This window comes from Saccostrea cucullata, unplaced genomic scaffold, assembly GCF_032062105.1.
Source record: "Saccostrea cucullata isolate Sc308-1 unplaced genomic scaffold, CSIRO_AGI_Scuc_v1 ctg53, whole genome shotgun sequence".
Lineage (NCBI taxonomy): Eukaryota > Metazoa > Mollusca > Bivalvia > Ostreida > Ostreidae > Saccostrea > Saccostrea cuccullata.
This window is the reverse complement of record NW_026936258.1, coordinates 659,133-676,768: the sequence shown is the minus strand read 5'-3', so window position 1 is coordinate 676,768 and position 17,636 is coordinate 659,133. Positions and strand designations below refer to the sequence as shown.

General features: G+C 31.7%; 1 protein-coding gene across 1 annotated transcript in view; it reads left to right on the top strand.

Annotated features, from left to right (window-relative positions):
* Positions 1-8,737: 8,737 nt before the first annotated feature.
* The window catches only part of LOC134245112 (MAM and LDL-receptor class A domain-containing protein 2-like), a 169,439-nt gene continuing 160,540 nt past the window's right edge, over positions 8,738-17,636 (top strand). Inside the window, exon 1 of the mRNA XM_062727371.1 lies at positions 8,738-8,898. Coding sequence (XP_062583355.1) covers positions 8,875-8,898 — 24 coding nt within the window. The 5' untranslated portion in view covers positions 8,738-8,874. The remainder of the gene's footprint in view (positions 8,899-17,636) is intronic.

Sequence of the window (17,636 nt, the reverse complement as noted above, 5' to 3'; positions counted from 1 at the left end):
GGAATAAGTATGAAATATGTCATTCAGCATTTGATTTCTAATGAAAGATAAGGTCACTGTATCTATCAAAGAACTTACGAAATGATGACTTTAAACAAGACTGCTGATATTCCTGTTTCATCAACTTATTTAACAGTAACTTACCTCGTTTTAGAAATTAATCCTACGTAGAGCATGCTCTTGCGTATTGAATCAACTAGGAGATATAAACTCTTTATGCAGGTGTAAAAAGTATATATATTGTTTCATAAGTAAAGAAAGTTGGCGACTTAAAAATTAAAGTCATCACGTATATCATAAAGCTTGGATGTTAGATTACCATTAACGTCTTTTTCTAGTAAAAGATCCAAATGTGTACGACTTTGTTTTATCTTTAATTTCGAGCTCATCGGGATATATCGTTTCGACATAAGAATAAAAAAAGCATTGTTAATTGATGATAGGTTTTTGATATATCTAACTGTCTAGTTGAAGGCAACAGTAAGTGTTGTATTCTTTTTTCACGAAAATGATTTTCAATATCTTTTGGTTTTTGGAGACCAGGTTTTTGATAAACGAAATGACTTTCCAATAGAAAAATTTCCTTTCCTATATACCCTTATCACTGAAGACGGGGTTAATACCAGTTGATAAGATACGCATGCACTGCATACGAACAATTTCAAAACGAAATAAATTATTTGGAAAAGAGCAATGGATGGAACAAGAATATCAACAGTCGTGTAAAGTCATCATTTCGTGATTTCTATGGTCGATACAATGAACTCGTCAGCAAATACAAAATTATCATTAAGTCAAATGCTGATTGAAGTTTTCATACTAATCATTAGGCAACTATTTACACAGTGAATTGTCTACAGATTGCTTTATTATTTTTCGATCATGAAAAAAAACACACGAAGTTTGCAACCAGTCGACAGGAAGTGCTTATACTCCTCCGTGACACATGGTCACACCTCTGATGTTTAAGAGGTCCGTGTTTAGTTTACTCCTGAGGCCCGTTCAACAGAGCAAACGTTAAGCGAGCTCTCCCCAAAATCACTAAGACCTCAAAAAGAAATGTTGGCAAACGCTCGCTCTGTTGAACATGCCTCTGATCAGTGTTGTCTGAATGGACTTTTGAACTTGAATGCTGTCTGTTATGTAAAAATGTAAAAAGGGTATTTATATTATATTGAACAGATATAATTATTTTTGCCAAATTCCTTTTATTATTTAAAGAAAAAAATCAATGTTAAAATGGAACACGTAGTAACAAGTAAACTCTCCAAAACATCTAATAGGGAATGTATGAATAAATGCCTAATTACGACCTACACCTTTTGTTTAAGATTTCATTTATAAAAACCCTTTATAGTCGATTTTTTGAAAGTAAAGGTAGTAAAGGTAATGAAAGTTCTTAGAACTTTTTTTTTACAGTAATGGTCAGACTTTGAACTGATGACCATCTACACGTCAATCAGAAGGCCTTGTGCCTGGATCTTTCATTAAAATATATAATTCCATACACTCAATCAAAAACATCATGTGCTTAAATTGTAAAAAATATATATTTGATTTTAACTTTCAAAAGCATCTATGGTATCACAGTTAATCTTACAAAACAATGTATGTACGTGCTGTATATTCATCGGCGTTCCTTGTATAAATCCAGTTCCATTTCAAAAAGTTTTCTAATGTGTTATTTCCATAAATGTTTTAAGATTAGGAATACAAAACCTAGAATTTACCTGGTTACCTGATATTATTAATGCCAGGTTGAGATGGTATAATCATCAAATTTATAGCTTTAAGTTGGGAATTCATTTTTTAAAAAAAGTTGAGAAAAATTGAAAGGACACAATGACTTGTACTTTGTAAAAGAGAATTCTTTTTGTGTCATTATGTCTTTTTGGAAAAAAAACGAAGAGAGCTTGACCATAATTTTAACTACAGGAACAAGATACAGTTTCAGATGCATGACAGACGTATTTTAAAAGTACTGTAGATTCCTTATTTTTCGCGAGTACTTATTATTGCGAACGGCCTCTTCAATGTCAAATCGCGAGAATGATAATTCGCGAATGGACGGTTCATTCAGAGATTGAACATTGTTTTTAGCTCCGTAAAAATAAAAGCGAATAATTTTATTTCGCGAGTGGTGCTTCTCGCGAAATTAAGCGATAATTAATTCCACGTGTGTATTTAGGAATTTACAGTATTCTATTTAGATGAAGTGAAGGTTTAGCAAATAACTGAACCAATCACTGTTAGAAATACAATTTCTAATGTGTAATTACCATATTTTTGGTCTTGTCGCAAATTCTCAGCCTATACATGTACACTATTTGTAGCTTAGTCTGCTTAACAGTTAATCAGTAGGCAAGCCTTTTTATGGGTTCGTTTTTCTTTAAAAAAAAATGATTCTCCATCTACGTAAGACAAAACAAATGAACCACTCATTATTATAATTTGTAAACTGAACATTTGCCTGATCGACCCTCAAATGACCTTCTTGCCTGCAAACAATATTTCGTCGCCTATTTTGTACTACTTATTGAACAAATATGAAGTTGTTGGTTATCGATAGTGGTTAAAAATTTGAACCAATTTTGGTTTCCCTGTTTCTCTGAAATTATTATATCATTAGAATATCAACTGCATAAGGCTTCCCACGCTTTGGTTTCCACAGGTTTACGGTGCTATCTTGCAATAACGTCGTATTCAGTTTAAGGAGTCAATCTTACATTTGTTCATCTAGTCGAGGAAAGTTATTTTCCTAAATAAAAATTTTGACTCGTTTAATTTTTATTTATTTACTTATTTTTTTGAAAGTCATTCAAAAGGAACTTTCTGCAAAGTCCATTGTAACTTCTCTACCATTGTTTCTTCTATTCTTAAATACAGCATACTGTGCAAGATTCTTTTTATTTTTGAGTGCAACTGTAAGAACTCTTTTCACAAAAAATCTTTGTAATGATTTTTAACAAATGTATTCAATTTTTCTTAATGCAGTATATGGAAATAACGAACAGTATTCAAGTACAAATGTCCATTAAACAATACGAAATAGGAGCGGAGCAAACACGGACCTCCAAAACATCGGAGGTGAGATAAGGTGCCAGATTTTTACCAAGTTTAATATTTACTTAAATTGATGGAAATACATGTATAGGATTTTTAGATGTCCTACTACAGCTTGGATACTTTTTGAGGAATGTGAAAATATTTGTTGTTGTCGTAAGTTTTTTTTTTGTGAAAAGGACCATTGAATCGTGGGTCCAAGGTTATGCATTCCTCTCAGATTTGTATTGAGCAAGGATTTTTTGAAATTGATTGTTCGTTATCTTCGCCTTTTTCATCTTGGATGGGATGAGAAATAAAATCCTCCATACAGTGGTATCATCCATCGAGATTATTTAAAGCAAGCTCTCGAGTATCGAATAAGCTGTGAAACATGGACACCATAAGGAGAAAGTGGAATGAATTTACATAGAAGAGAGTTTGTAATGGTTTCACTGAGTGTCAAAATCTTTTTTTTCATTTTAATTTGATCAGCTGTATAATTCTAAATTTTCTAGAACGTCTTTGAAGATATTGAGAATTCACAGTTGATTTAATTTACACAACTTCTCGGAGACACTAAATCACAGTTTGTTCGACTTTTCTTAAAAACTCAAAAAATTGAAATATTACAAAAAGATGTGACTTTTTTAAGAATTATACATATGTACAAATATTTCTACGCCTATATAACTAAATCTAGGTTTTATGACCTCATTAACAGTTGCTTTTTCTAATAAATACATGTTTATTTACCTTGACATTGGTCATTTGCAAAATAGCTGTGTTTAAAACACTCCTATTTTACAACCTTGTAATACGATAGCGTTTTTTTTGACAAAGACTCAACAATTCGACTTGTCAGAATTGGAATTTCATTTTCTGTAGTATGGTGGTTTTTGTTGTTGTTGTTGTTGTTATCCTTTTCAAAAGGAATTCAAGTTAATGTTTATGTAAAGATTTAAGTAGTAATTGTGCAAATGGGGATTTTCTTAAAAATAATCCAAAAAGGCGCAACTTTAGTTATTGTTAAACGTTAAAGACGTTCTAGAAAATTTAGAATTACACAGCTTCCGGATAGATCGCCCCTACAAAAAACCATTAAAATATTTTAAAAATTAAAAGCACTTTGATAGCTATCTACACCGTGGTCATGTAGCTTAAACGTGACAATTTCCTGGACTTTAAAGTGGTAAAGTTGAATATTTCTAAATGGTCAGTGATTTGGTGGTTTGGTGCTGTAATTTCATCACAGATTATGTTCGACCGATTTAATTGAATTGCACTGATCAGGCGCGGATCCAGGGAGGGGTCACTCACTTTAAAAAAAAATTTCAAATCCAGAAAGATACAAGCAAAAAACTCATTTCTCAAACGTGAAAACCCGATTTTGTGGTGGCTGTAGTGGGGGATGGTGCGTTGACTTTTAAAGCTTCATGACACTCGAATCAATTTCACATAGATCCGCGTTATCCAGAAGGGGCTGATTTTTCTAGGGGATGTCAGGGTCTTTTACTTGGTTTGTTATATACTTGGTTTTGTATATTTAATTACTCTGCAAATTTCAGGGGGATGTCGAACATTTATATGCCATGTCTTTCTTTTAATACCATATTTTGCATTTAGCTATGCCATTTAACAAGCATCATAGTTATTTTTAGAATTTATACTTAAAAAGTGTGTGCACCACTCCCAATGTGAATTTTGCGTTTTATTTGCTAAATCACTGCTGTTTACATGTTCAGAATAATAACAAGTATGCGAAAAAGCTAAACGATGCTAAAGGGCACGAGGACATTATAAAAGACAAAACAAGATCGGTAATACATGAAAGCATCGTTTAAAGTGCATACATGTACCTAAATTGAAGAAATACTGTATAGAACAGTCGACACTTAACTTAAGAACAATAAACTCCTTAGACAGATGATAATGCTTTATTGTTACATTAGTAAGGGAAGTTTGGGATACAAAAAAATTTAAGTCATCATGTTTATCATAGTTTCATTAGGTAATCATAAAGGTGTTTTTCTAGTAACGGTATCTTTTATTACGACTTGAAATGAATGTATCGAATCAATGTAGGAATATAATTAGTTGAGAAAATGTCGTCGATCTGAAAAATGTTTAATAGGGCCAGCAAGATACTTTCACTTTTCATTTAGAGGTTTGTGAATAATTCTGCGTTTGCTTATTATGTACGTTTTATCGTTATCAATTTGTAAATAAGACCCAATTCAATTTTATTTATACTGAAAAAAGGCTTTTTAATAAATGAATTTGTGTAATTTTATCTGCTTTATTTTATGCACTATCAGTGGTGATAATATCCGACTTAGAGCAATAATAAAATTACATTAAAATATTATAATATCGGTATTCACATTAAATATAGCTTTTTAACTTCAGTACTTTTTATTGGTAATCATTCCCCACAATATTACTCTAATATAGGTCCTTTACGTCAATGTTCATATTATTTTTGCCTTTCTTACTATTTGTACGTCTTATAAATATTTTGGGGGAAACTTGTTATTATTTTAATCAGGTTAAAAGTTTTATGCAAACATACTTCGTCAGGTGTGGCCTTTACGCATTACTTTTTATACATATCTAAATATAGCTATGATGCTTGTAATATAGAATGCAAATTATTTGATCGACAAATATTTAAAATAGCTACACTGAAAATGCAAATATTGAAAGACATGTTGAAAAAACCTTAGATTATATCTGTCAAATCAATAAATCGAATTTATATATATGTAGTTTTGACTGGTCGACAGGGGATGCTCTCTCCTCCATTGTACCCTATGCAACCTCTGAAGTTTTTAAGAGGTCTGTACATGTTTGCTTTGCTTCCACGTTGTATTGTTTAGACGGAATTTTGGCTTGATTACTCTTCTTTATCTTTAATGCGTAGTAATTACACAAGATTTTTCCACAAAAAATTGATTTACTTTAAAACATTGGCGTATAAGCCGCCACATAGCTCCGTACTTCTTCGTAAAATATTGTCATACATGCATTAATTTTGCATTCGGGGTTGACATTTCATTTCTTCAGAACAGATTTTGTACAATCATCCACTGTATACAAGTAACTGAATGTCCGTCTCTGTAAGCAAAATAAAGAATACATGTTTAACAAAATGTTTCATTGGGTTTTTAGGCCATCTATGAAATTTAATACTGACATACAAAGCTGTAAAGTTTATACCTGCAACGGCCCTTCTGCAAGAAATCTAACATGATATATTTATATACAATGCAATTGTGAGAATCACATTTCGTTCTATGTGTTTTTTACTTATGTTTGTATGACTGATGTATTGTCCTAATTGGTTAATTAGAGATGTGAAGTTCCAGAGCATGTTTATGGGGGTTTTTTTTCTCAACAATTGATTTTTAAATAAATCTGTATATTTAACAATGAACATAAAGAGATAATATGAAATTCTTTTCAAAATGTTGTTTGCTCCGGAAAAAGTTTATTGCGAAATTATAGATTTAAAAGTTACACTCTAACTACAACGTGCTTGATTACACGTATACCTTACACAGGGGTATGAGTGCCTCTACCAAGGTCAGACAATATATAGGTTCCTCTGTTTTGTATATGTTTGTAATGTGTGGAAGATATTCAAAATTTTATTATATTTTGATTTAATAACCAGTTTCTAGTCGTCTTTAAAAAAATTTGAAACATTAAAACATTGATTTTTGAAAAATACGTTTTTTTCCCTAAAGGGTTATATAAGAAACACTACCCTCTGCTATCTTTCACAAATTATGCCTGGTATGGTACCTCAATTTTTGTGACTAAACATATTAAAGTAGCTATAATTCAATGACAAAATCTTGGAAAAATTATATATGATTGAGAAACGTATCATCTGACATTAATTTGCCGAAATACAACTGATTTCGACTTTAATTGTACATGAACTGTCGACATTGAGCGCAGAATGAGGGTTGCATTTTCGGAGGAAACAAGACAGTCTGATCAGTCTTCAGTCAGAGTAGCTGAGATCGACGTGATGACGATTAAACACAATGACAGTGATCAAGGTCAAACACAGAAAGTTAGACGTATTAACCTTCAACACCTTAAAATAAGTTGGAGAAATAGGTGAATGCTAACAGTACTTCTAATGTATGATAAATTGTGAAAGAAAACCAGAATACTAGGCACGACTAAGGGGGTATTACAAGACAATCATTTGTGTAGGAATAAAGGAAATCTTTGGTGTTGTTGGATGATCGTACATTGCTACATCAGTCATAAATTAAGATGGTGAAATACATATAAAGCACATACACAGATATTGCCAAATAAGCTCACAATTCTTCCGAACAAAGAAGTTATCATGTAAATTTTAAAAAGGTATTTAGAAATGAAATTGATTGAAAATTTTAAAAAAGCAAACTTTTTATACATTTTTTTAAAATCGTTTGTAGGAGTTCTTACTTTCATTATTCATTCAATAATAACCACCTTTGAAGAATCGTTCAAATTGTTGACAATTATTATAGCAAATGTATTCTCTAACATTTAAGATTTATTTCCGTGGGATTTTGTACTTATTTGAAATATCTGTATACTGTAAATTAAGTGATCCACTTGCGAATGAATTTTAAAAGCAAGGATTAAGATCGTTTTCCTTGTAGCAAGTGTTTATGTTTAACGCATATCATAAAAAAGATTGTTTAGATTTTGTCAGAGAGTGTTTTCATTGATACAACAGAATGATTTAGAGAAAAATAAAGGCGCATACCATCAACACTATCTCTGCCAACGAAAAGTGAGGATCTTTCCTCTAAGGTAGGAAAAAGATAGTCGAGCTATAATATGCTCCTAAAAGCCTTTAAAGGAAGCAATTTCTTAAAAGTGTGATAAATTTATTAGTGATTGTAGATCCCCTTATGCATTTTTAAATAGAAGCATAAACAAAATTTACTACATTCAATAAAATTTCAAACAGTTGCTTCACTTTTTGCAAAAATAATAATAGTAAAAAAAAAATAATAAAGGTGTACAATTACATTTACTTAATGTTTGTAAGGATACATTTCATGTTTTGGATTATTATACATGCGTTGCATAAAATATGGTATGCTTCTTATTACTGTGTATATGGCATCATTGAAAGTATTTTAGTTTTTGAATTAATTAACTATTTGACATTGAAATATTGAATATTTTCTGCAAAATTATTTTTTTTCATTCGCTGACGGTTCTCACAAACAGCTATTCCAGGCGTAAAACCGGAAGTATCTTGTATTCATTATTAGATTGTGAGAGAAAGTAGAAGAGGTAGGTAATATAGAAAAAAAAATAATGTTTGATTAAAAATGACATTTCCTGATTTAGTTTCTCTTACTTTTTTATGATTATAGAAGTTTACATATTCCTTAACAAAGTTTGCAGAAGATACCTTTATTTATTTTTTACTTTATTTATTTTTCATTGATTTATTTATTATTTTTTCTTGATTTATTTATCTATCTATTGTTTTTTGTTTTTTTTTATTATTTATCAATTTTGCGTTAGTTTTACATAGGTTTTTATTATGTATGTATCGGGAAATCGGTTTTAGAGAATAAATAAATGCGAAGATCGCTGAATTTTTTGCATTGTGTATTTAAACTTCGGGTGGCTTGATTTGCATCAGTGCGCTTGTGAATTACCCGGTCTATTTGACAGATTCTTCTATATAGGTTTATTTTCGAGTCCTTTTTCCTCAAGCAAGGTGAAAGAAACGGAACCAATTTAAACATTGCGCAACATTATCTTTATAATGGATTGAATTGCTGAAGAAAACATAAAACGATGGATGTACACAGACATCGAAAGGTAAGGGACAAAGTATTATTAACAATGTCTGCTTTATTAATCAATTTCATCATATTGATTTTTTTAGTCCTGGCAAACCGTTTACCGACAGAAAAAAAATGTCGTCGAGATATTTAGAACACACACATAAATGTCCCAAAGAAAGCAGCAAAATACATAAATATTTTACAGAGAGTAGGGCACAGGACGTGTAATTATACGGAATAGGTTACTGAGGACTGGCCGTGTTATGTTCTTTTCCCCTCCACAGTGTCCTGCTGTGTAAGTGAATGCCCCATAATTTACCCGTCATTTGATGAGGGCATTTGTTAAATGGAATTTCAGTCCATGCCATCAGAAAAGATTTTATTTCATCTCGATTCAGGGATTTTTTTAAAGGGATTTTTACATATTTAGATACACTTTTGAAGAAATTCAGTAATAAAATTTATATTTATTTATATGCCGTGTTTAATGTCTCAAAAACTATAAAAATGTTTTTTACTGCTTTTTGATAGAAAAAGAGTTTTAAAACGATTACACGGTAATTTTAAGAAATCAAAAGTCTTTCTTAAGGTGGCAAACAGTCAAATTTATTCTCTGGTGGAGAGAGAGAGAAGAGGGGAGAAGAGAGATGATACTCTGATGCGGATTTTAACCCGATATGTATGGAATTATATAAAATATATAAAATAAATCTAGTAATTATTTGCCTACATTCATTCTTTTTTTATAGTGTATTCAATAAACATTCAAGAGATATTCAATTTTCAGATTACTTAACATCTATTTTTTTTCTTATTCTTACCTATCACTACTACTACATGCAGTGCTATCCTCAGCTAGCGTGTTCAATTGTTTTCCCCTTAATCTTCACTAAGGACAGGCGATACGTTCCTTTATAATATATAATTTTTCCAAGATTTTGTCAGTAAAGTATTGCTACTTAAACATGTTTACTCACCGAAAATTGAGGTACATTACCAGGCATCTGTGCAAGTTACCAGAGGGTAGTTTATATCATCCTTTTGGGAAAAAAATAATTTTCCAATATCAAACTTTTTAGAGTTGAGAAACTGGTTTAGAACTCAGAATGTAATTTTAATTTTGATTATTTTTCATACATCACGAAGATATACAAAACAGATATTGAGGTACGTCTCGCCTGACCTTACTAGATACACTTCCCATTTCATAAATCAGCGTTAAATAATTAATATTATCTCCACATGTCCCTAGAATTTATAATAATTAAAATAAAATGTGTAAGAACCTGAGTTGGATAAAAAACGGGAACTGAATTGTAATGGAATCTTATTGCAAATGTACAAAAGTAACATTTCATACTTAGGTTAACACTTCATACACAATATTTTTGTTTTGAATCTAAATACAGAATTTCATGGCAAATGCTTTCTTTTTATTTTCTCATGGATATTTTAAGCTGAATGATTTTTTAAAGCTTGGATAAAGGTATGCATAGGGAAATTTAACAGTTTTATTAACAACTAAAACTGTTGGATTTATGTGATATGGTTTGAACATATTTTATTGTTTAGATGTTTGAACAAAAGGGTGTGCTATATGTAAAGAAGACTTTAAGTTCATACTTTCGTGACAAAAAAGGGTAAAGGTGGCATTGTTTCCTAAAATAAAGGAAAGTTTCTTCATATATTCGAATTGTCTTTGCTGAAAAATGGTTAACTGAATACTTCTTTCCTAATATAAAAGAGACAGTTTTGTACTTATTTCATGAGAAAATGTTGCGATCTAAATTATATTGATTTGATTAAATGCGTATTTCAATTATCTTCATAAAAAGTCCTCGTAGGAAACTCTGCAGGAATGTGTAATCTTTTACAAGGACAACTGTTAGTACCTTTTTTTTAATGTATCGTATCAGTTTGGGACCATAAACACCACGTGTAGGTGACGATAGAGCATTGCTGTAAACAAGGACTTTGTCGATGACAAACCTGGAGTCTTCCTGTTAATAAAAAAGTTTAGTTATTAATTGGTCATTATCATTTATATCATTCGTTTGTCATTTACAATTTACTTTGGTAAAAAGATTCTAATTGTACACATAAGTTCTCTTGAGATGATATTAAAAAGATGCTCTATCTTCTGATTGACAAAATCTATGTGGTTTTTGGAGACCAGATCTTCCAACAAGCTATTGGAATTTCCCATGGGTATCGATTGCGCCCAGCTATAAGCAGAAGTATTTTTTATTCATATGAAGCAGATTTTGTTCATTTTTTTGAAATGCAAGAAAAACACACTCGCTCTGGCCTTCAACTGGACATTTATATATATCATCGACAAATTGTCAGTAAACAATAGTTATTTCCATTCTCTTGTCGATAGGATATATCCCGGTGATGTTGAAATAAAATAACTCATAGATTCTGACAAATCTTTTTCATATTTGGATCTTTTAATACAAAAAACCTAAATGGATACCTAACAACAAAGCTTTATGATAAACGTGATGACTTTAACTTTTCAATCGTCAAATTCCCTTTTGCAGCAATATTCTTTTGTTATATGAATGCGGATCAGTTGATTCGATGCGGAAGAGCTTGTTCTACATATGAACAACTTCTAAAATGAGGTAAATTATTGACAAACAAGTTGATGAATCAAGAATATCAGCAGTCTCGTTTAGGTCATCTTTCCAGATAAATGACCTCAGCAGATACATTTTATCATTACGTCAAATGCTGATTTACTGATTTTTTTTTTCATACTGATTGAAAGGTCCATTATATACACACTGAATTGTCGACGGATTTTTCCGATATTTCCCGATCATGATAAAGAGTACACATCGGGTGTGACCGGTCGGCGGGGATGCTCACAGACACTCCTTTATTACTGCACCTGATTAGCTTATGCAATTTATCATTAAGTCAAATGCTGACTGACTTTTTTCATACTAATTGTCAGGGCATTATTTACATACTGAGTTGTCCAGGGTTTTTTCCTTTCTTTTTTTTAACATGACAAGGAGCACGCGGCGAGTATGATCGGTCGGCAAATGATGCTCACTCTTCTACTGACCTGGTCAGCAAATATACCGGTAATTTATCATTTAGTCATATGCTGTCTGACTTTTTCATTCTGATTGTTAGGCCATTATTTACGCATTAAGCTGTCCAGGATTTTTTTTCCTTTTTTCGAGCATGACAAGGAACACACGGCGGATGTGATCGGGCGGCAAGGAATGCTCACTCCTCCATGGCACCTGATCCGCTCGTTCAAATGCTGATTTACTGATTTTTTTTTTCATACTGATTGAAAGGTCCATTAAATACACACTGAATTGTCGACGGATTTTTCCGATATTTCCCGATCATGATAAAGAGTACACAGCGGGTGTGACCGGTCGGCGGGGATGCTCACAGACACTCCTTTATTAATGCACCTGATTAGCTTATGCAATTTATCATTAAGTCAAATGCTGACTGACTTTTTTCATACTAATTGTCAGGGCATTATTTACATACTGAGTTGTCCAGGGTTTTTTCCTTTCTTTTTTTTAACATGACAAGGAGCACGCGGCGAGTATGATCGGTCGGCAAATGATGCTCACTCTTCTATTGACCTGGTCAGCAAATATACCGGTAATTTATCATTTAGTCATATGCTGACTGACTTTTTCATTCTGATTGTTAGGCCATTATTTACGCATTAAGCTGTCCAGGATTTTTTTTCCTTTTTTCGAACATGACAAGGAACACACGGCGGATGTGACCGGGCGGCAAGGAATGCTCACTCCTCCATGGCACCTGATCCGCTCGTTTTTGTGATGTTTGATGGAATTTTGAGTTCGAACATTGTTCGTTATCTCCACATGTTTCATAGTTAGTAAAACATACAAATACTAGATAGATGTGACAGACTCTATCGTGTATTTTATTTGGAGTTCACTATAGGATTAAACGTTCTTTTTTCAGAATTTATCGATGTGTAAACTCTGCCTTTTTACTCACAAACTGAATAAAAGTGCGAAGCACTTTTATGTTAAGTTTGTGAGTAAAAAGGCACTTTTTTCATCGATAATTGTCAAAAAAGATTATTTAATTCTTATAATTCCAATATTACGAATTTTTTTAATTGTTAAAATTATTTCTCTTTGAGGCCGCCATACAATCCGTTATTTTGTACGGCGTAGGAATACTTTATGCCGCAAAGAAACGTATACAAGATGAATATTGATAAAATCCAACTTTATTTGTCAAAACAATCTATAAATTAAACTTATAAAAACTCATTGAATGTTGTTTAAGTCAACAAATATCGTGAATACGCGAATTAATTCTCCAAAATAATTCGTAATTTATCATTTAGCCATGTTGACGTCATGACGAAAGTTGAAGACCGACGACGTCCTCGATTTGCTCTGGTTCGTTCAAAGATTTACGCATTTGATGCTGAAAAGGCAAGAGTCTGAGGTACGTTTTTTTCCCTATCACATTACGATACCAACTGAGTTGATATGGAACACAGAAAATGACAGCATGATCAGCGATTTCAAAATATTTCACACTCGTGATCCGACAATGACATAAACATAATATTCCCGTCTGTCAGTCCTGTTTATCTCCTTTTCATTCATTAATTCATTTTTTATAAGTTTCTTGTAATCATAATTTAGCTAAAACGGACTAGAAGTATCTGTTTTCATTGTTTTTACAACAGTCAATAAAGTAGTTCTGGTTGAAAAATTCATCGATGTGTAAACTTTTTCTTGAATTTGTTCTCGTCCAATCAAAACACAAGGAATCGATAAATAGAATTAAGATTGGAATTATTGGGATATATCCAGTCATGGTATCCAAAGAATCAATTAATAGGTATTGTAAATGAGAATCTCTAATATCTTTTAAATAACACCTTCATTGTTATTGTATGTACGGTGAAGAGCAACTGAAGAAAGATTTGTAACAAAATAATTTTGTTCATTTTGAATAAAAAATATGAAAATAATAGAGTTCCATTTTTTAAGGATGCAGTAAACTAACTTTGTTATATAAATATATAAAATGCAGTTCTTTTATTCATCGTGGAAAATTTTTGTGCAAAGCGTAAACATTTCATATTTTCCTAAGTTACTGCATTTGAAATTATTTGAGCATTTGAATTTTCCGAGTTCAGAGGTTTTGGCTATGGACAAAACATTTTATAGAATCGTTGATTATTATCCTTGTTGATTAGTGGGCCGCAGGTTTGAATCCTACTGTAGGATGTGGAGACTGGTCCTTCGGATGAAACCGTATAAACCGAGGTCCCGAAAAAGATTCCCAAATGCTCAATGGCCCTAAGTGCCGAGTATAGGACAAAATTTGCAGTTCTCCACCGGCAAGTTGTAGTCTCCATATGAGTGAAAGTTCTCGATACAAACAAACAGACGTTCGAGTGTCGCGTCAAAGCTAAGACATAAACATAGTGAATGTTCCTTCGCAAAGGGCTAGATGTGAAAGTCAACAAGTGTCTTTCGGGTGAGATCTTAAAAACCGATTCACGGTAGACGTTAGCACAAAGAATAACCTTCGCTGCTCACTGACCTACATGTATGTGTCACGTAGACGTTTATTTCTGAAGTCTTTCGAATTCACCATAATTAGTAAAAAGGTATCGAATGGCAGTTAATACTGAGCTAGGATCAAACAGAATTCTGAACACAACTCCTCTAGATCTAAATGCAATAACACATTAACAACGCCCATTTACAATGGAAAATGCACATTATGCACTCGGGTGTTTAGACGGGCAGATTATTCAGTTGCTTTTAATTTCTTAACAATTAAAGATTTCAAACAAGAAATGATGGAAATGGAGGAGAACTGCATAAAGAAGTGAAGAAAGTTTTCTTGGTTGCTGGGAAAACAAATGACAAAATTTAAATCCAAACACAATTCTGGAATGCTTGGAAATAGCAAAATTAAGTAACAGAAATTTACACACCGTTACCGTAATACATCTGAACGCATAGCAAAAACCACATTTAGACAACATATAACTTGCACGTTTGGCGCATGCTTAAGGCAACATTTCTAAAGAGCAGGTGCAAGCTTAGTCAATATGTAAAACATCAAAATCCTATCTAGTGCCTCTCGGTCCCTTTACGACGTCAAAATACCGGGCCCTTTAAATTCTATCACATTAAAATAAGCTATGACGATAGTTAATAGTTTCAAACCAGGAAGTAGCATTCCATAAGTGCATGTGAATATTGGAATTTTTTTTCTCAAAAATAAAAAAAAAGCTTTAAAAAATAAAAGATCTTGTTTCAATTATTTTATTTTGCTAAATGCCTAAAAATTGACAGATAGTATTTATCCATCAAGTTTTTGTTACCCTTTCCTTTCAATTATTATAACTTGTACATGTACAAGTATTTTTGATGGACATTTCTAAAAGAGTTGTGGATTGCTTTATTTCATTTATTTATATATTTTTTTTTTATTATTTTCTGTTTTCTTGGTTTGCTTTTTTTAAAATTAGTTGTTGCATATGCATTTATCTTGAATAAGGCATTGAGAGAGGGGGAAAAATGCGTTGATATGTTTTATAACTATTCCTTGATGGAATTATACAGTTGCTTTAGAGGATAAATTGACGGTCATGCGTGATTCTAACCACCAAAAATAAATTGTAATCTATTAATCAAGATCTTAGCATACAGGGGTAATTATAAGTAATATATAAGTCAAACTCATGTAACATTAGGGATTCTTTGTGTATGTTTGGAAAATATTTTTCTTCAAAGAGTGTAATTTACATAAAAATAATTATTTCACTAAAATGTATTAATGACAGGCAAATTTTAATTCATTTATTATTCAAAACATCTGAAGGCTATCTATTATCATTGTTTTTAATACGACTTGAAAACAAAATTGAATATAAATATATGCCAATAATTTTTAAAATTTTATAATTAAACCAAAGGTAGAGGTGTTACACTGACATTTAAAGGTAGGGGTGTCACATGGACAACCATAAAAGTGCTCATCGTCATGGATTTTCGTATGAGCAAAACAATGTTTCCACTGAATTATTAAGTTGATATTATAAAGATGCTTGAGTTTCTGATTGAAAATATGTAGGTGGTTTTTGAAGACCAGGGGGTCGTAACATAAAGCTTGCTACGTTTTCGATTTAAGTAGGGTCATAAGTATGTTTAGGCACAATCCTAGGACCTGTTTAAGTACTACTTATGTATGTCTTAAACTGTACCATAAAACAACAATCTACTCCGTTGCGCCCCGTTATTAGCAGACCTATCTTTTTATTCATATGAAGCATAATTTGATCAAACTGAACATTAAGATATATATATGTGTCGACGACGTATTGGCATTTAACAAGTTATTTCCTTTTTAATGTCGACATGATATATTTCCTTTGAGCTTGAAAGAGTCTGACACTTCTGTTTCATATTTGGATCTTTTACTAAAAAAACGTTAATGGTTGTCTAACAACAAAGCTTTATAATAAACGTGATGACTTTAACTTTTCAATCTACAACTTCCCTTATTTATGCAGCATACACATGTGTCTTTTTCATCTACATACAGAGTGCATATATCTCAGTTGATTTGATACGGAAGATCATGCTCTACGTATGAACAATTTCTAAAACGAGGTTAGTTATCGAACAAACAAGTTGATGAAGCAATACTATCAACGGCCTCGTTTAAGGTCATTGTATTTGTTGACAATGTCGTTGTATCGACCATAGAACTAACGAAATGATGATGTGTTATCAACATGTTTGTCAATACCTACCTCATCTTAGAAATTGTTTATACATACATGTATAGAAAATGTTTTTGCGTATCATGTCCCCTGAGAGACATAAACCTCGTATGCAGATGATAAAGGTATTTTGCTGCATAATATTAAGAGGTGATTGAAAAGTCACCACCTTTATCAAACAGCCTTATTAGATATCCATTATTGTCTTTTTCTAGTAAAATATCCAAATATGAAGCAGAAAAACTCTTTTTTTGAAATCCATACATATTCTATTGATAGTTTGTGTTAATTGTTAAACTGGGAAAAATAAAAACAGATCGGAAAATATTTGATTAATTGTAAAAAGAGATTGTAAGATTTATATTTAAAAACAAATAAAGGTGTATGATTGTTTTGAATTAACAAACATAGTAACTGACCATTTTACTTACAATCACTATAAAAACACCGATAAAGATAATTATATATCTAAATGAGTGTTGCATTGTGTGGATTTGATGGATACTTACAATCTTTAAAATATAATACTGAGAGGTCAACGACCATTTTTCAACATTTTTGAATGTCGGTCTTTAATCTTGTTTTAAATTTCTATGTGTTTGTCAATGAGGCCTTTTTGGTCGGGAAATGGAAAAGCCAAGTCATTGACCTTTTTTTTTTACTATAAAAAATTTACTTGTACGGAAAGTCACTCAAAAAGTTGTCATTCTATAAAAGCCATTTTTGTTATTTCTATCTACAACTATCTAAGTGCTGCTTAAAACAATAAAATGTGATGTAACTTGCTGCACCATTTCAGGTTTCCCTTCCCTTTGGTGCCTAGACACTTTTGCTGTTGAAACATTTGTATTCACTTACGATCAACAAACTTTATTTGTAATGGTTAAACAAAGGTAGAAAAAAAAACATGGTAAATGATTGTAAAAATCAATCTTAAGTGTATGGTTTTTCATGAATTTTGCTTTGTTATTTTTTATAATCTGAATAAA